The 21,496-nt window shown below is 39.5% G+C and overlaps 1 protein-coding gene across 2 annotated transcripts in view; it reads left to right on the top strand.

The window, feature by feature from the left end:
* prkg1a (protein kinase cGMP-dependent 1a) overlaps positions 1–21,496 on the top strand; it is an 84,513-nt gene that overhangs the window by 15,931 nt on the left and 47,086 nt on the right. For both annotated transcript variants that reach the window (XM_053621215.1, XM_053621213.1), the window contains exon 3: positions 13,414–13,527. In XM_053621215.1, the coding sequence (XP_053477190.1) occupies positions 13,414–13,527 (114 nt within the window). The remainder of the gene's footprint in view (positions 1–13,413; positions 13,528–21,496) is intronic.

Genomic DNA, 21,496 nt, shown 5'->3' with positions numbered 1-21,496 from the left:
TTTCAAGTTTTATTGCCATGTGCATAGGGCTGCACGAGTATGTCCAAAATGATAATCACTATTATTTTGATCAATATTGAGATCATGATTATTAATTTATTTTAGGGACAACATATTTTTATTGCACTTTCACATTTAAATAAACAGACCACTGCTTTCACCTCCATGTTGTGCTACATTTGCATCAAATTAGACTGATCCTTAAAGTGCATCATCTCATAAAAGCAAAATATAAGTAAAATATAAATAAAATTGTACCCAAAATATAGGATAAGTAAAAAATAAAAATGCCATCAACCAAATGAAAATATGCAATCAAATATAACAACATGCAACCAAATGAAAACAATTCAGGCGTATGCAGAAAAGGCAATAACAGTGTTTACAGGAGGAGAGATGCAGACAAATTACCCAATAGAGAGGTGCGGGGATGACGTCATTTTGTATTTTCCATAGGGTTTTGGATTATTGCAAAAAATAAACTCTGTAATCAACAACAGTTTACAATACTAACACGCTCTGTCCATCAAGTTAATTTTCACAAACGAACACAACTTTTATGAAGTTTGAAGTCCAAATACAATCACAAGAAATAAACACCTAACCATATGCTATAAACGAACTACACCACGGTCGCTCGACTTCAACGGCACCATCACCAAATTTCCAACAACTTTTCCAAACTTGATTTTAAAACATTTTCCGTAATACAGATTTACTCTGTGGATGAATCTTCATCCACATTTTGGGGGGGGGGGAATTGTGCACAGCACACCTGAACCAGTTTATCTGCAAAGTTTTCTCCTGCTCGGCGTGCTGACGTGTAATATTCCCGACAGCGTGTGTAGTCCCAGTGTTAGTGTCATGATTTCCCCTTGCACAAGCACTCTGAAACGCGAAGTGAAGTTCGCAGTGCGAGCGCTAAAATGCTAACTCTAAAATGCTAACAGCCAGCCACTCTGTGGTGACTGGCTGTAAGTTTAGGAAGCGCTTGATTTGATCTGCAGTGGAGTTTTCTATGAGCGGAGGACAAACTTTAAACGTCAATATTGCAGTCGATCATGTTCATGTAATCATGGGCAATCAAAATCGTAATCGAGATCAATATTCAATTAATTGTGCAGCCCTACATGTGCATAAAGAGTGCTGTACACATCTATATACAATGAAATTCTTGTGCTACAGTTGCACACTCCTACAAAAACAGTGCAAAATAATAAATAAACTCATAACCAGTACAAAAAAAACCAAACATTGAACACAGACATACAGTATGTATGGGCATGTGGGGATCATATAAGGTATTTGGCTGGTCCCTTCAAGGAACAAAAGGCAGATTTCCTTTTGGTTAGTGAGGTTAAGGTTAGATTTAGGTGCAGGCATAGCAGTAATTATCTGCATTAATAATTATGTCAACAGAAGGTCCTAACAAGGATAACAGGACAAATGTATGTGTGTGTGTGTGTGTGAGTGGGTGGGTGGGTATTTGACTGATGCCTTGAGGCACAGTCTTTGTAAAAGAAATGTTGTTTAGATGTATTATTGTTGTAGCACTCACTCAGATGCTCTCTTACTCCCTGCTTTTGTGTAAGTTTGACTTGAGGCCATCGATCCTTATCAGTTGATAGGATTGCGAGCTGGGGCGTTTAATCAAGCAAATCAGAGATTGTGAGTTTTTCAGCAAAGAAGGAACTGCTCTCTCATAGATCAACATTGTTCCATCTTGTACTCCACTCTTTTTCTTGATAACAGTGTACTCAGGTTTTTAGTTTTAGAATAAGGACACTTTTGTATAAGATCTCTCCAGTTCATCTGTGTACTTTCCTGAGATGAGGGTGAATTTTATTACAAGCAGAAGTTGTTTATTCTAAGGGTGAGTGGATTCTTTGTTCCCTCTCTATTATGGGGAAGTAAGTGTACTTGGTCACATTAAGGGATTTCCATGATCACTCTTCAGAGTTTTGTGCTGTCTTTTGGACATGAATTGGAGTCTTCTATTTAGTTATAAATGTAATGGAGAACCAGGGTTCCCTAGTTTGATTTTGAGCTCGTGTTACTGTCTGTGTAGAGTTTCTGAGCATGTTCTCAATGTGCACATGGGTTTCCACAGTGTTCTCCGCTTTTCTCCCATCTACCAAAAACTTGCCAGTAAGTGGATTAGGTAAGATAAATTGCCCCTTGCTGTGAATGAGTGTGCTAATGTGCATGTGAATGTGTGTGCTTGGTGCCCTGTGATGGACAGGTGTCCCACCCAGGATGTATATCAGCCTCAGGCCTAACGTTCACAGTATAGGCTCCGGATCCACTGCAATCCTGACCAGCACAGCTTCTGAGAGTGAGTGACTGTATTGGAAAGCCCATGGGTGACTTTTTAAAATCACCCTCAGATTAATTAGAGAGTATATGCAGTTCTGTAAACTGAGTCACATGAGAAGAGATATTACAGATAATTATAGTGGCCTTACCAAAGGAGAGGCCAAGCACGAAATTCTGCCCTATTAATGAGCGTCAAATGTCATATTAATCTGTACTAATGCTGCCGTTTTAATGAGGTCTAATCGGAATAAATGCCAGATGAGACAGTGGCCTGTGAATCAGATGCTGTTGGCCATTAAACCTGTCTAGTTATCTGGGTGGAGGCATACGTCAGAGGGACAGTGTTCCAGCCTTTATAGCTTCATTAGTGACCCCCATTCATGACTTTGTAGATCTGCAGGGCTACACATACACCTTGTGGTCAAAAGTTTGTGGACACCTGACCATCACATCACATATGTGCTATTTGAGCATCCCATTCCAGATTTAGTCCCCCTTTGTTGTTATAATAATCTCCAATTTTCCGGGAATGTTTTCCATTTGATTTTGGAGCATGGCTGTGGGGATTTGCCCATTCAGCCACAAAATCATTTGTGAGGTCAAGAACCGATATTGTGCTACAAGACCTGGGGCATGTCAGTGCTCTTTTTCAGTGGGGTTGAGGTCAAGGCTCTGTGCAAGGCCACTTGAGTTCTTCCATTCCAACTTTGGCAAACCGTGTCTTCATGGAATTCGCTTTGTGCACTGGGGCATTGTCATGCTGGAAAAGGTTTGGGACACTTAGCTCTAGTGAAGGGAAATTTACATTTATGGCATTTGGCAGATGCCCTTATCCAGAGAATCCAAGGCAAATGTCTTATCCACAGAGCTACAGCATACCAAGACCAAGTTAGGGGAATGCCCATATACGGCTGTAATGATCAGGAGTCCGGAAAAAAAAACAAAAAAAAAACACCTTTTGACTCTATAGCGTATATGCTGTATTTCATTCATTACATGTGCAGTATGAAATATAAACAAAAAATAATTTCCTCTCATTTAATATATTTTTCTGTCATGTTGTTTTATTCCATGGCAAAGTTTATGCCGTTCAGTGAACCTGTGTCCTTTATGTCATTATATTTCTTGTGGTATTTAAAGCCTATTGATCAGGTGCTGAATTCTTTGTGATTTGCACAGAATTAGGACTAGAATAAATGACCTAATTGCTTTTAAACATTTCTGTTTAATGAGTGAGACAGGACAAACATGGCAAGTTAATGACAATATTCACTGGGAATTAAGTAATATTTGTCTTTCTTGCTCTACTGGTCACTCAGCTGAATAAGAAATAATCTGTTTAGATGAAGTACATGATGTTCTAATGCAAGACTGAAATTATAGATATAGTGAATATTTAATTTGAATACTAAATATTGAACCATTATTGCTGTACACATCTATACTGCTCTTGATTAAAATAAATTAATTTCTGTATTTTCTGATCAGATATCACTTCAAAAGTATTATTTGTGTGCACATAGAAAATGATCAGCAAGCACAAATGTAATTATCATGAGTCCCAAATAATTCATTAAATGTATATTTTTGTAGTTAACTTACACCTATTGTATATTATCACTGGAAATAAAAAAGTGCTCTAATAAAGGAGTTATCATGCTTTCTGGCTGATCCTTTAACCCCATTTAGAAATTATAAGCATGATGTTTTATTTACTTTTTAGTAGTAGTGGATTGGAGTATGAGAGAGAACGTGACAAGCTCTGTAAAGTAGAATGTTTTGTTTCTTGACTACAAGAGTCATAACTTCCTGTGCACAGCTCAAAGAGTGGGCAGAGGTCATGTTGCTTATACATGACTTCCTGCTCCTTTGGATCATTAGTGTTGTGGGACAGCATGTGTTGAGAAAAAAAGAACACATTGTTTGACCTAAAGGCTGACTCTGAACTTCCTATTGCCAATTCTGCAGGCCCTATTGGGGGAAAAGAGTGTGAGCACGAACATATCCTGTTAGCAACAGCTGGAACACATCCTGTTAGCAACATTGTGTATGCATGAGTTCATGAATGATGCTTATGACCAAAGATGTTTAATCCTTTTGTTTTCATTTAAGGGGAGAAGCAACTGTTATATATATATATATATATATATATATATATATATATATAGTTATATTCTAGATTTGAATTCTATCTTTGAGGTGACCTTAACTGAGGGTTTAAGTGGGTATGGGAGGAAACTGGAGAACTGGCATGAACATGCACATGGGGAGAACATGCACAGAAACTGAAAACAGACAGTGAAAGAAAGTTGTGAAGTGGCACCACTATCACTGCACCACCGTGCTGCGCCTGTAGTAAATAGGAAGTGAAAATGCTGAAAAACTGGCTAGGGTCCTAAGGGATAAGTGTTTCCTACTACTTACCTCACATAAACTAAAAGTCTGGGTTAAGCATGTAACCCTGGTCCCTGAGAAAGGAACGAGATGTTGCATGAGCTTAACGCTGTGGGAAAGCCTTCGTGCGTGAAGTCTGAAAAATCATGCCAATTTTTATAGGTTTGCCATGGTCAGGTTACGTGGCATTTAGCGCATCGCGTAACTATAAACGGTGCCTGTAAACTACGTCATCTTTTCTTTGACTGAAGTAAAAACGCAATTTACACGCATACCACAGTATGACAAAGCTACGCAATGTCTCGTTCCCTTCTCAGGCAACAGGGTTACATGCATACCCCAGACATTCCCTTTCAATGTCAACTCAACATTGCATGAGCTTAACACTGTGGGAACAAGTATACCCACTCCGACATACTGAGGATGTGGTCTGTCCAAAAAGGTCTGTGTCTGAGGGTCATTAATAGACCCTTGAGCCTGGCGTGAAATCCATGTCCAGACTGTAATATTGAATGAATGTGCGCGGCACCTCATAAGCAATAGAGATTGCTTCCCCTGTCCAATTAGAGATGTGCTGCTTTGACACAGCATCACCCCTACTGTCACTGCCAAAGCAAACCAGCTGTGACTTATGCCACTGGCCAGAACAGTGGACGTAAGTATAAAGAACACTTACTGGACACAGTAGGTGCAGTTTTTCTGCACCACTGCAGCACTACCGGCTGGGCAGCAGATGTAGGGAATATAGGAATACTTTAGGAATATAGTCTGGCTTAGGATATAGGAAGGCCTTGGCTAATCCAGGGGCAAAGTCAAGACAGGGAGGGGCAACAGAGAGAGCTTGTAGATATCCTACTCGCTTGAGAGATGTCAGGGCCAGCAGAAGAGCTAGCTTTAGAGTCAGAAGCTTCTCTGAGGCTGACCCTAAGGGCTCAAATGGGACGCCTGACACAACTACCAGGACCACAGAAAGGTCCCAGGGAGGTATGTGTGGTCTGCAGATTGGCCTCAGCCGTATGACACCATGCATAAACCTCAGTGTTAGGGGATGTTGCCCCACAGAGGCTCCATCAATGGGGCGTGGCTGGCCGAAATGGCGGCCATGTAGACCCTAATTGTAGAAGGAGCCAACCCTGCTGAGAAACGTTCCTGTAAGAACTCTAGGACTGTAGCTATTGCGTAGTTTACTGGGTCTAACTGACATTTCTTACACCATGATACAAAAAGTTGCCACTTGAATGGATACAATTTTCTCATGGATGGTGCTCTAGCGTTTAACATGGTCTCTACAACCTCAGTTGAGAGACCGGAATCTATGAGCTGGTGTCCCTCAGGGGCCAGACCCACAGTTTCCATAGATCCGGACAAGGGTGACAAATCAAATCTCTGGCTTGAGACAATAGATCCCTGTATACAGGAATCTCCCAGGGAGTGCCGCCCAGCATAGATATTTCTCCGAGAACCATATTCAAGCTGGCCAATAAGGTGCTATTAGCAGCAGATGTAGACGGTCTTGGCAACCTCTTGTTAGAACTTGTGGGAGCAGAGCAATTGGGTGCAAGGCGTACAGTTGTGACCTCGGCCATGTGTACCATGGCATCCAGCCCTAATGGTGTGGAAGGAGTGAAGATGAACCACAGTGGGTAGTGTGTTTTCTCCACAGAGGCAAACACATCCACGACCACTCAGCTGAACCTCCGCCATATGGACTCCACCACTTGTGGGTGGAGCCTCCAATCCCCGGGCCTCAGCCCCTGCCTCGACAGGATGTCTGCCACCATATCCTGGTTGCCTGGAATGTACATTGCACTCACTGACAAAATCTTTCCCTCTGCCTAGAGAAGAATTAGTTGAGCCTGCCTGAACAGGGGGCATGAACGTAACCCTTCCTGGTGGTTGATATATGAGACCACTGCTGTATTGTTTCTCATAACTAACACATGGTGACCTATTAACTGAGGAAGAAAGAATTTCAGTGCTAGGAATAGGGCACACATTTCTATGCAATTTATTTGCCACTCTAGATCTAGATGAGGGCCGGTCCAGAAACTGTGAGCTGGACGGCCATTTAAGATCGCACCCCAGCCTGTAAGGGAGGCGTCTATCATTACTGTCTTGCGATAAAGAGACACCCCTAGAGTGTGACCCGAGGCTAGAAACTGGGGATACCTCCAAGTTCTCAGAGCACATATGCATCGCCGCATGACACTGAGTACTCGTAGGGGTTTTGTCCTCGGATGAAATCCCCAACTTTTCAATCACCACTGAAATGGTCTTATGTGCAATAGGCCCAACGGTATGTTGTTGGCTGCTGCTGCCATAAGCCCCTAACAGTCTCTCGTAGAGACTGGAGGGGATGCCCAGACCTAACTTATTCTTGCTCAATGTTTATAGGATTGACCCTACGCATGTTGGGGATAGACGTGCTCTCATCATATTCGAATCCCATATAACCCCTAGAAAAGTCATCCTCTGAACTGGAGAAAGCATACTTTTCTTGAGGTTAAACCCAAGCCCCAAGCTCCTTATGTGGGCGAGAACAACATCTCTATGGACCACCTTCCTGGACCACGCTAGAATTAACCAATCCAGGTAGTTTAGTACACGGATGCCCTGGACTCGCAATGGAGCCAGAGCAGCATCCATGTACTAAGGATGAAACGGTTACCAGTTTCACGATAAAATTCACAATCGGTTAGTATTACCGTGTTACATTTCATTATCATTAAAACCCAGCATAAGTCTGACGCAGACGCAGAATGCAACATTGTTTTTTGAGTGTGAAAACGGACATTAAAATTAAAAACTTTACACGTCTGCTCAATTCAGCATGAGCTGAATGAGTCAGAGTCACAGCACAGATCAGCAACAGTCAGATTTGACGAAAGTGAGGCGAGCTGGTGACGGAAGCTTTGATTTAATATAAGTGAGTCTATCATTGTACTATTTTGTTGTTGCTGTGTTTTTCATTAAGAATAATAATGAATCCACCATTAAAGCAATTGCCGCCCCGAATTCCCGCTAATTTGAAAGTGAAAGTGAAATGCGCACAGCCGCATGGGAATTCATAATCGATTTAAAAACGTGGGGAAAAGAGGTAAAAGTGCCAATGAAGCACCAACAAAGCGCCAAAGCTCCCTTTCACAGCATTTTTCTGCTGGCAAGCTCTGCAGACAGGGTTACCATCTTCTATTAAGTATCCCTCAGCATTTTTATAAAATCCAAAATATGACCACACTTTGGATTTGGTCCTCTTGGAAGGTTGGAAAATCTCTTGAGCGCTGTCACCGCCTTCGGCCATGCCCTCTTACCTGAACTAAATGATCGCAGCAAGCCTAGTGACAATCATCCATCACTTTATAGTCAAATATAAACCCTGTTTAAATGATTTCAGTGTGTGTATCAGTACTTTTTGTACATTTTCAGCACATTTTAACAATACCGTGATAATACTGATAGTACTGTGATAGTTTTGGTCATGATAATCGTGATATGAAATTTTCATACTGTTACATCTCTACGATGCACTTTGTGAAGGTGTGAATGGATAAAGCTAAACCAAAGGGAAGAACTCAATATTGGTACGCGTTGCCTCCAAACGCACCCCTCAGGAGCTTCCTGTGACTGGGCAATATTTCTATGTGGAAATATGCGTCTTTTAGATCTATCGTCACAAACCAGTCCTCGAACTGAATCTGTGGAATGATAAGTTTGAGCATCAACATCCTGAACCTGTATGTCCGAAGAGTACGGTTCAGATGACGCAGATCTAAAATTGGCCGCTTACTCCTCTCTTTTTTTCCAGACCAGAAAATGACGGCTCTAAAAACCTCTCTCCCTCAGAGAAAGAGGTACATGCTCTATGGCCCCTTTATACAAGAGAGATCTTACTTACTCTCATTCTCTCTCCCTTTCTCTCTCTCTATGATTTAGTATCTTTCTATGCCTGACATTATAATGGTTTTATCATCATGTGGCAGCTTTTGTTATGACACTGCTGTCTGGTGAGAACACATGGGGAGTTGTGTGTGGATAGCTTGTGTATGAGTGGGTGTAGCCCATCACATAAGCGTGTGTGTTCAGCAGCACGGCTCATGACCATAGTTTTTCGTTGGACAGGACTACATTAATAGCAACATAGCCTCAAACAAAATTATGTCAAGAGGCTATCACACTTGACTAATGCTATAGGCTACTATCTAGTGATTTTTAAAAAAAAAATTTTTTCCTATTGCAGGTTACCCCTTAATAAGCAGTTGAGAGTTGACAATAGTCATCTAGTGTACAGTCGAGCAACTTGTTTTGAAGAGTTTCAGATACACTTGTTTAACTGTGTTCAAGGTATTATCATTAACCAGGGCTGACTGGTTTCAGCAAAATTTCCTGCCTAACTACATCTCAAAAACCATGCAAACGACCTGAAACTAGATTGGGAAAAAATTGGGAAGACATTTTCTTCTTGCATACATATTGCTGCTGTAAAGACATTATCTTCTCTCAATCTTTGCAATATATTTACAATAGTAATGGTTATGTACATCTTGCGCACAGAGTCTGCACTGATTTGCTATAAAACAATCTTAGCGATTGTGGGCTATGTTTAAATAAGCCCACCTAGGCAACCCCGTCATTAACTGTCCTGTCTGCCTCTCTTCCACTGAACATGGTTCAGCTTTATTCCTGCCCCAATATTTGACCACTATGTGCAATAATGCCTATATGGAGCTAAAGGGGGCAGTGAACATGTTGCTTCATGATTGTGTATCATGGGGCGTATCATTTTAAATCATTGGTCATTCAAAAGAGGTAGTTAGTATTGTAAAAGAATGTAAAAAGTATGGAGGTTTCATGTATGGAACATTTGTTGAACAGTTGATATAAATGGTTGGCCTCTACCCCACCTGCCCTATGAGTCGCCACTGCTCTTCAGACTGCTCCGGTGGATATTCAGTAATGAGATTTTGTGACTTGCTCAAACAGGCAGTTGAGTGTTGTAACTAGTTATACACTGGTGTAGGGCTGAACGATTATGGCCAAAATGATAATCCCGATTATTTTGATCAATATTGAGATCTCGATTATTTATCACGATTATTCATTTATTTTAGGGACAACATATTTTTATTGCACTTTCACATTTAAATAAACAGACCACTGCTTTCACCTCCATGTTGTGCTACATTCCTGCTATTGTACAAATCTTTAACAGTGTTTACAGGAGGAGAGATGCAAGACAATTTCTTTTAGGAGCACTTGTGCTCCTAATTACAAAAAATTAGGAGCACAGTTGAAGTCTATTTATTTATTTATTTTTACATTCTTTTTCTTTTTTTTAGAGATGGTAACCTTAATGTGCCACAATATAAGTAAATATAAATAGGCATGAGAAAACTTGAGCTGGACAATTATGACAGAGTTTAGGAACATAGTGTGAGCCAAGACACATTAATTTGCCTTCTGATAAACTAAATTGAATATTTTCAGTTAATTTTACAGACTGTATGCAAAAACCAACCATTAACTTGTTCCACCTTGTAAACAAATACAATAAACATCAATGTTCAGTCTTTGAAGTCAGCTCTTTTTAAATATATTTCAAGCTACACTATTAGACATTTTCCACTGTCATGGTTCTGGGCTGGAGTCAGTTCTCGAACTGCTCTGTATATATTGTGTATATATCTGAATAATCTCATATAGGATGTGATTGGGTGAGTTCATTTACCCATCAGATGCAAAGTGCTTTAGTTTAATCGTGTTCATTACAGATGCTCCGATCAGGATTTTTACGACCTATACTGATCCAGATACCAATCTTTTTTTTGGTTTAAACTTTAATCAGGAGGTCATAAACAGTTAAATTTAAGCTCTCTGCTCATGGGCACTGTTAATTGAATTAAAATAATAGCAATGAGAAATACTATTATTTAATTGATAAACAAACAAGCATAAAATATATATTTTAAATGTCTTAAACAATAAAGAGTCCTAATTAAAAGCAAACTAACACAAGCATGATCCACATTAGGAAAAAGGCTAATAGCTTTCTAAGGAAATAGCGTACTAAGCTTAATGTCAAATTGATATTAAATGCAACCCATAGTAATTAAACATCATTTAATTTCTCACTTTATTTGTATTTAATGAAGTTATTATAATATCTATTTTTTTATATTAAATTATTTATTTATAACTAAGCACATTTTCGGTCTTTACATTTTATTAGTTTTCTGTTTGTTTGTTTATCAGTTTTAGATCAGTACCCCAGTACATTGTCCATGTCTGCTGATAATATTGTGTTTTGGGGGGATTAAATCAAAAAATGGAAACTCGAGTTGACTTTTCTAGTGATATCTGGCAACCGTGAGTTTAAATGAAGTGAATTAGAGTTAGTGAAGGAGATCAGCAGCGTGCTGTATGTTTACAGACTGAACAGTTGCCACTCTTGATTATGATTGGTGAGGAATTATTTAATAAAGAAGTAAACCCACCTTGTAGCATTAGCATTATTATTAATTACTCCGCGCGAAGCCGCTGTGTCTACACGAGTATGTGCAAGTTTAGGCCATTTTGCGGGATCAATAAAAGATGGCGGTTTTGAGATCGGAGAGTTGAGAGAAGCAGATGATGTACAGAGTTACTCTCTTCATCATAATGGCTTCTCTGCAGTATTTACACAATTATTCGATTGACTGAGGAGATGAAAAGCAGTGTGAAAGTAACTGTTTCGCGGTGTAGATGCATTTTGGACTTCCTGTAGTTTTTATTCCGATTGTATTATACAACTCCGAACAGGTCACTTGCACCGGTGCGCCTAAATATTTATTCACAGTCGCACAAAATACTTTTCAGTTGCAAATGCGAGTGAAATGGTGGCACTATAGAGCCCTGAGTTTATTTGCAAAGCTTTTTCCCGTTCGGCGTGATGACGTTTAATGTCCCCGACAACCCCTGTAGTGCAATTTAGCATCATGTTAGTTTCATGATTTCCCCTTGCGCAAAGCGCTGGAGCACGTAGTGAAGCTGGCCGCTGGAGCGCAAAAATGCTAACCCCATTTCCCGGTTTTGGCGCTACAAAGTCATCTATATGGCGATTGGCTGTAAGTTTAGGAAGCGCTTATAGTTGATCTGCAGTGGACTTTTCTATGAGCGGAGGACGAAATTTAAACGTTAATATCGCAGTCGATCATGTTCATTTAATCGTGGGCAGTCAAAATCGTGATCGCGATCGATATCCGATTAATTGTGCCGCCCTACACTGGTGTAATCCTGAATAACAGTGTTGGTTTGATTCGGCTCTGAAATGTTGATCTGGTATTAATTCAGGTTTTACATTTTTTCCAAAATAACTATAAAAGACATATTTTATGTCATAAAATTTCTTGGAATTTTGACTGATATCGGCCTCCATTATGTCTGTGATGCTTCATAAAACTACTTTGGAATATCTTGCACAGTAAAGGTTGTGCAGCTGTGAGGATATCAGTATTGGGTATTGAACAGTTCTCAAGTTTCAATATCACATTGAAAATGATATAATTGGACCGGTGAAACCCTGGTTTTAACCAATATTAGAGTCAGGTTTAAACTAAGAGTGAAGTCAGTGTCCACTCTCTCATGACAGATGAAGGCTACTTCAGGTTAAAGCTAGATGGATATCTCCCTATCTGCTCACTTAACCAAGGATTATGTGCTCATTCCCTTTGTGTTTTATGATTCTTTTAATGATTCTTTTATATAGCCAATAGAAAGAACTATCGTAAATCTTTTCTTCCCTCCCTCTTGGATTTTCTTCTATTTCCTCTTTGGTACTGCTGTCCTTTAGCAGTCAGAGATGTCCTTCATACCTTCTTTACTTTTAGAATGTTCTTGACTAGCAGGCTGTCATTCACTTGTGTTCACTGACTGTTCATAATTTGAAAAAGGAAAAAAAAAAAACCCTCATTTACACATTTATGTCTCATAATATTTTTACTGTGTCATAGTGTGCTTTGTGTTATATTTCAAATAACCCATACCTGTTTCATTTTGACAGTTCATCAAAATTGAACAGTGACATAAGAACAGTATTTGTGTTTATGTAACAGTACTGAAAGGTTGCTTTTATCTGTTTGGCAGTTGATAGCATCTCTGATAGAAGGTGAGAGAGAATTAGAGAGAGATAAGGAGAGAGAGATGAATTTGAAGTGAAAGTTATCTAAACGAAAGTGTTTTTGGCTCTGAAAAGGAGCACAGTGCAAACACATCTGCCACTGTTCACGTGCATGTGCGGAGGCTTAGCCATGAAATGTGATCACACATCACAAACATGCAATCATTATCCCATTGTGAGCTTCCTCAGTACTACAAACCCATCTTATTCCTATTCACAATGTTTAGTCATGTTATTCTTTTGTGTTTGTACAATGTTTTTTGTTTTGTTTTGTTTTTTAAATAAAGGCTTGAAGCAAATCTTATAACCTGAGACACCATGAAAGAAGTAAGAGGAAGAACTGTTAAAGAGGTTACAATAAGAAACATGGACCAAGGCATTTATAATATTTTATCTTCAGTGCTTAACTGATATTTCATGCTTGATGATAAGGTGTCTTCATTCAGCGAAATAAATTGCCTAATAAATAGCACAGGGTGATAGCTTTTGTGTTTGTCTGTGTTTGACCTAAATAACATTTTCCTCTTTAACCTGAACTTGATTTCTTGCAGATGGTAAAGTGGAGGTAACAAAAGAAGGCTTGAAGCTGTGCACTATGGGGCCTGGGAAAGTGTTTGGAGAGCTTGCCATCCTTTATAATTGCACACGAACAGCCACAGTGAAGAGTGAGTACACACACACACGCACACACACACACACACATGCACACACAAACATGCTGTGAACCAGTAACAGTTCTGTGTTGAGGCTTGTGGCCATTTGCCTGTTATCATGTAATGAGGTGCATGTAAATGAGTTCTTTGACAGTATTGTTCTTTTGGCGAGATTAAAACGACCCCAGTCACAGTGATGCAGAGGATACTCATTATTACCTTCACAAATGAAAGCTCTATGCTCAAACCTATCTTTGGATTGGCACAGGTATTATTTCAGCTCTCTCTGCTCTTTAATATTTGCACCAAGTTGAAAAGGTTCAAGTGAAACTGACTTGTACAAATGTCATACACTAATTATTTTTCTAAGCTTTAGATGGAAGTTTAATATCATGTAAGTAAAAGCACAATTTGCAGATTGTAACCACACAGTGGGTCTGAGTGAAAGGTTCTGTTAATTGCTAAAAATGTGACTTTTGATAGATAAGTGCAGGTCTGACTGAAAGAGGTGACTGATATATTGGTGGGAAAGACAAATAACTTGATTTTCAGATATTCGGTGCAGTTTCCTCCCTTCAAGTTTCTCCAGTGGCAGCTCATCCATAGGGGCAGGTGGGGAAAAGGCCCAACATAACAGAGTAACAGAAACCACAAGGTGCAGTGAAAGTGAGTTTTTATTATTAATTTAGGACTGTAGTTTAATTCAGTGCTTTTTGTGCATCCATAAAAAATTATTATTTTTATCTATCTATCTAATTGGGTTAGATTATATTCATATTATATATAAGTACTTACGCATGATTTTTTTATGGATTCACAAAAAGCACCGGATTAAACTACAGTCCTAAATTATAATATATATTCGTGTGTGTGTGTGTGTGTGTGTGTGTGTGTGTGTTTGGTTCTTTTCTGTTTTGGAGAAACAGTTGTATAAAGTTTTAATCTGAATTTATATTTGTAACACTCAGTTTGTGGATTTTATTTTAAATAAACCAAAAAAAAAGGCACTGAAATTTTGCCACGCCCATCCGATTAATCGAAATAATAACAATAATAATAATAATCAGCCAACTAATCGATTATGAAAATAATCGTTAGTTGCAGCCCTGATTTTCATACAATCCTCATTCACAACTTCATACATTTTAAATTCCATCGAAATAATAATTACCCCTTTGAGTGACCAACAATTTTTAAAATGTTGCTATTTGACAGCTGATATTTTGTTGATTGATGTTGCTTTTCTATTATATGCTGCATTTGACTTACCTCAGATGTGGGAAGTTGGTGCTCAAAAATGTGGTCAAAAATGGGAACTACAACAAGTGTTAATAGAAGTCCACTCGGGGAGGAATCATACTTCCCCGTATTCAGGGAAGGAGCAGCAAACCGAAGGAGCAGCAAACTGAAGAGTTAACAGGGTTATACAACAAAATGTACTTGGTACTGTAGCTTCATTATGCTCATAGAGCCAGTCCAAAACCAAAGAAGTAATGTCACGGCTGATTGACACTTGGAAGAAGGAGTAAATTATGTCAATTTGATTTCTCTCTTCCTCTAAAAATTGGATTATTACACCCACAGACAATTTATCTGGAATGCTCACATAACACAGAGCTACTGCACGCTTTGGTGATATCAGAAATGCAAAAACCATAATAATATTAATATTAACAAGCAACATATTACGCATCCTTAGTGTGTACACTGACCAGCCATAACATTAAAACCACCTGCCGAATATTATGTAGGTCCCCCTTGTGCTGCCAAAACAGCTCTGACCTGTCAAGGCATGGACTCCACAAGACCTCTGAATGTGTCCTGTGGCATCTGGCACCAAGTTGTGAGGTGGGGCCTCTATGGAGCTGACTTGTTTGTTCAGCACTTCCCACAGATGTTTGATCGGATTGAGATCTGGGAACTTAGAAGACCAAGCCAACTTGAACTCCTTGTCATGTTCCTCAAACTGTTCGTGAACAATTTTTGCAGTGTGTCAGGGCGCATTATGCTGCTGAAAGACGCCACTGCCACTAGGGAATCCTGATGTCTTCTTTGGGATCAGACCAGACTTCGCTCCACATGCATATCTTTGGTCCTTGGGCACCCATAACCCTGTCACCAGTTCAGCCATTGTCCTTCCTCGGACCACTTTAGGTAGTGGTACACTACCACTACCACACTACCGGGAACACCCCATGAGACCTGCCATTTTGGAGGTGCTCTGACTCAGTCATCTAGCCATCACACTTTTGCCCGTGTCAAAGTTGCTCAGATCCTTATGAGTGGCCATAGTGCCTGCTTCCAACAACTTCGAGAACTGACTTTTCACTTGTTGCCTAATATATCTCCCCTTGGCAGGTGCCATTGTAACGAGATAAACAATGCTATTCACGTCATCTGTCATTGGTTTTAATGTTATGGCTGATCGGTTTAAGGGCTTATTATTTGCATGATTGTATAAATGTAAAGGAGGTTGATGTTTAAAATGATCTCATATCTAATTATATTTCATATCTTTTGAAAAGGTAGTTGTAGGTTGATCCAGTGTTCATATTCAGTTATCCTGACACACGTTTACTGAAGGAAGCACATGCAGGCGCTTTTCTCCTGGGAGATGTAGCAGTATCTGTGAGCCAGGGGTCTGAAAGCCGTGTAACTGCATCTGTTCTGAGTTTATTGTTACATTAGTAATTTTACAGCACTCAAGAGAGCTCTAGAAATTGCTGTCCTGCAGGGTGTTTTGAAATAGAGCATGTTTTATCTAACAGCAAACGGATGGAGAGATGTTAAAGAGTGATGGTGCAAAGTGGGAAAATGTAGATGTGGAGGAGTCACATGGAGGAGAGAAAAATGGCGAAAAAGAAAAGTTCAAGACAGTCTTTGAATAGGCATCACAGTTATAGAGTAGCTTGTGTGGTCTTTAAAGTAAAGGAGCACTGTCTATGCCCCACTGCTCAGCTAAGTAATAGGCTATCACATCCACCTTCACCACTAATCTATCCAGCTATTTATTGAGAGAATATGACCAGAGACAGAGAGGGGATTATTATTACTGTAAATGCGCTCTCCTATCTTAATCCATTAAGTGACTTTAAATCTGTAATTTTGTTTCTGTCCTTGTGTAATTGAGCTTAAGCATTACCAGACAGTCCTTTTAAACTAAGCTGACTGAAGGAGCATGTTTTGTTCCTCAGTGTTTATGTTTATGCAACTGAATTATTCTCGACGGATCACTGTCTCACTTGCCTTCTGGTTTGTATCTGGTTTATTTGCCACCATGTCTGCTTTACCCATCCTTTTCCTACTTTCCTAGGTTCCCCAATGTTTGGCTGATTCTCATCTTTTCATTTCCACTTCACCTTCTCCCTCCATTTATTTTTATTATTTTCTCATTCTACATGCTTCTTCCCCCTCACATATTATGTCCTCCAGCCACTTCTTTGCCCTGTCAGCTCTGTTTATTCCCCTACTCTTGTCTCTTCCTCTGTCTCTGGCTCTCACAATCACAAGCCCCAGCTGTGGCCCCTGCTCTCTCCCCTGGGCTCTGTTTATCGTTCGCCGGTGTCTGAGCTCCTCCGCTCACTGGCTCTGGTCCTCTGCTTAGTGTCTGAGGCAGGAAGTGGGGTATGGATTGGCCAAGTCGGCACAGCACACTCAGCTTTGTGTTTGAGCATGTAATCTCTCCTTTCACACAGGCAGATGTGAGCATGACCCCTGCATACTGCCAGCACCTACCAATCATTGCATGTAAACAGCCTATCAACCCATTCATTGTACCTGGTGAACAAGACCATGCTATTGTTTTTTTTAAGGACATCAAAGTAAAAGTTATACAATTCACAGATCACACACACACACACACACACATACACACACACACACACAGACAGACACACATACACACTGCAGGAAATATTGTAGGTGGTTGGCAAAAGGAAGAGATGGCATCAGGATGCACCATGGGAAAAAGGCAAATGTGATGCTCTGGACATTGTTCTGCTGGGAAACCTTGGGTCCTGGCATTCATGTGGATGTTACTTTGACACATACCACCGACGTAAACAGTGTTGCAGAGTACACCCCTTTATTGCAACAGTATTCCCTCATGGCAGTGGCCTCTTTCAGCAGAATAATGCGCCCTGCCACACTGCAAAAATTATTCAGGAATGGTTTGAAGAACAAGACAAAAAGTTCAAGGAGTTGACTTGGACTCCAAATTCTCCAGATCTCAATCAGATCAAACATCTGTGGGATGTGCTGGACAAATAAGTTAGTTCAGAGATCAGTCGTTCACTTATGTCTAGGACTAGGACTTACTCTTATGCTTTGGAACATTGTCTTGCATAATCCAGTTGTGCTTGAGTTTTAACTTATGGACTGAAGACCAGACATTCTCCTTTAGGAATTTATGGTAGAGAGCAGAATTCATGTTTCCCTCAGTTATTGCAAGTTGCCCAGGTCCTGAAGCTGCAAAGCATCCCCACACCATCACACTCCCACCACCAGGCTTGACCGTAGGTATGGTGTGCTTTTTGTGGAATTCTGTGTTTGATTTACGACAGATGTAACGGGACACCTTTTGACTTTTGACTCATCAGTCCACAGAAGATTCTCCCGAAAGGTTTGAGGATCATAAAGGTGTGTTCAGATGAGCCTTGATGTTCTTCTGGGTTAGCAATGGTTTTGACCTCGCCACTCTTCCATGGATGCCAGTTTTGCCCAGTGTCTTTCTGATAGTGGAGTCATGAACAATGACCTTTATTGATGCAAGAGAGGCCTGTAGGTTCATTGATGTTGTCCTTGGCTCTTTTGTGACTTGCTGGATGAGTAGTTGCTGTGCTCATGGAGGAATTTTGGAAGGTCGGCCACTTCTAAGAAGGTTCACTACTGTGCCGAGTTTTTCCATTTGGAGCTAATGGCTCTCACGGTTCTTTTCAGTCCAAAAGCCTTTGAAATAGCTTTGTAACCCTTCCCAGACTGGTGTATTTCAATTACCTTCATCCTCATCATTTCTAGAAATTTGGCATAGTGTGTTACTGAGTAAGACCTTTTAATCAACTTGAAAAAGTTTTATTTAAGTATTGATTTGAATTGATTGAACAGGGTTTGCAGTAATCAGGCCTGGTTGCGTCTAGTACAGCTGAACCCCATTATGAATGCAGTTTCGTAGATTTGGGGAATTAGTAACTACATTTTCACACAGACCCAGTTGGTATTGGATAGCTGTTTTGCTTCAATAAATAACATTATCATTTAAAAACTGTATTTTGTGTTTAATCAGGTTGTCTTTGTTTTATCTTAGATTTTGTTTTGATTTCTGAAACAATTTATTATGAGACATACACAAAAACAGAAGAAATCAGGATGGGGAAAATACTTTTAACTGGACACTTATATCTTATTAACTGGACACTTGCTATTCCTAACTGGATTGTAAATGTGTTGTATTGAAGGTAGGTACACTTGGAGGGTAAACTTGTTAAGCATATAGATAAAGGACCTCATGGACAGTGCTAGTGTTTAAGTGTTGAAGTTGGTAGAGTGCACCGGTGTTCAAGTGGGTTGAGATGGTGACTATCAAGGGCATATGGCATGAATTATAAGGATGGAATGTCTCCTCATGGGATAAAGGTGATCAGTCAGAATAACTTTGTATTTATTTGTAGTGGTCTGTCCCCTACAACATAACAATGGCAGTGTATGTGAAAAATAATTATTTGTAGTTAATTAGCTTAATCTCACATTGAAAGAGAAATCTCTTGATTTAAATTTCTTTAAATTTCTTTCTCTCTTTAAATTTATACTAAGAAAGTAAAAGTACCCTTATCAAAATAGATGGATTTTTTTTTTTTTTTTTAAATAATTGTGTCCCAATTATTGGCATCCCTAAAAATCTTTATGAACAAAATATAAGTGAAGTATTTCCAATATTTCCTCAGTATTTAAGAACTTTTAAGAGGCCATCCATGATTTCCTGCTTCATACATATGAGGTGACACAGAGGTTAAATACCCTTTGTCATTCATCATTGGGAAGATTGGAGAATACACAAATGAAATGAGACAAATGTGTGTTGATGCAGTATAAGTCAGCACTCAAGTGCATAAACTCATTGACTTTATTTGGGGTAATCCAATAATCCAGTTATAGTCATTGTCCGGTCGAAACACAGGCTGGCAGCGTCAAAAAGGGGATATCCATAATATGACAATCAAAGAACAATCAGAATCGAAATGGAAAACATGAAACACGGGAAAGCAGGCTTAGTAAAGCACAGAAAACAAGACTTTGCAAAGACATAATCACACAGCAGAGTATAAACAGATGCACTAATGAAAGGCTAAACTGAAAACATGGGGTGGAGACAAGACCAGGAAGATAAAACAGAAAAGTGTATTTTGCCCCCATATATAATGAGGAGGATGGGTAGAGAAGCAAACAGTTCACTAAGGATCACAGTTGGATATTTGCAGACGATAGCAGTGCCCATGATGCTCTTGTCTGAGAGGCATAGAACCTGATGTGGTTTTCTGCTGTTGTAGTCCATTCACCTCAAGCTTCAATGTTTTGTGTGTGCAGAAAAGGTTTTCTGCTCACCGTGGTTATAAAGAGTGATTATATGAGTTAATCCTTCCTGGCAGCTCGAACCAATTTGGCCATTTTCCTCTGACCTTTCATATCAACAAAGCATTTCCACCCATAGAATTGTCGCTCACTCAATGTTTTTTGTTTTTCGTACCATTCTGTGTAAACTCTAGAGAGTTGTGTGTGAAAATCCCAGGAGATCAGCAGTTTATGAAATACTCAAACCAGCCCATCTTGCACCAACAATCATGCCACTGTTAAAGTCACAGATATCACACTTTTTCCACCATTCTGATATTTGATGTGTACTCTTGAGCTGTATCTGCATGATTTTCTGTGTTGTGCTGCTGACATATGATCGGCTGATGTACAGGTATATATACTGCATACATCAGCACTGAAGAATGTTTGTGCAGCCCTTACAGCTTCATGATTAAAAATATGGTTGTGGAGTCACACACAATGTTTTACAAATGTAATGTTTACATATCTTGAGGCAGTGAACAGCCTTACTTAAACAGGTGTGTGGTGACAGTAGATGTGCTTTAGATGTATTGTACTGGTTGAGTTGTATGCATTTGCGTATATATTTTCTGACATCAAAAACTGATGCATAATGAGAAAAAAGAAGAAAAAAACACATACAAACTTTGACTTGATTTTGATTTTGAAATCACGAGCAAATGGGACTTGAATCTGGAAAAAAGCTGCAGAAAAGCTTTTCCGGCTCAAATTGGAACTGCTGAAAATCTGATTTGAGCTGCTTATCAGAGCATGGTTGTTATTCTGGCCAGCCGAGACATTATGACTCTACTGTTGCTCAAATGTCCTTTTGCCTATGCAAGGTCAGTAAAAAATTCAGACAAAAAAGTAGATAGTTGTAAATGTGATTGTCCTATTTTCCACTTGGAGGGCTATGAATCACAAAGCCAGTATTATCCTGATAAGGCTATTTTATATCCGGAATAAGAACATTTTAACCACTGTGCTGTTAAATTAACATCCTTCACTTAATCCAGTGAATGTGTATGCACTTTTGAATGAATCTAATTTGACACCATAGACTATGCGAGAATGGCAGAAGATTTATTTTTCTGTTTTGGATGAACAATAGACCAGTTTTGCAGGTGTTTTAATGTCCCTTTGGGTTAAACCATGGCAGTCTTGTCAAGTGCTTATGCAGGTTTTCTCTCTAGCAAAGAAGGCTCATGGTAATTCCACTTGTTTAATCAATTGGTTTCACTCTTCAAATGACAGATGAGTCATTGCAGGTTTGATGCTGTTTGCCTTGAATGAAAAGACACAGGTACACTGTCCTTTTGAGGATAATATTGGATGTCTTGAGCTAAACCTGTGTATCCAGTTGTTTATGATTTTCAAAGTAATGGGAAAATAT

The sequence above is a fragment of the Ictalurus furcatus genome, chromosome 3 (assembly GCF_023375685.1).
Source record: "Ictalurus furcatus strain D&B chromosome 3, Billie_1.0, whole genome shotgun sequence".
Lineage (NCBI taxonomy): Eukaryota > Metazoa > Chordata > Actinopteri > Siluriformes > Ictaluridae > Ictalurus > Ictalurus furcatus.
The sequence above is the reverse complement of the archived record's forward strand: the minus strand, read 5'-3'. Positions and strand labels throughout refer to the sequence as shown.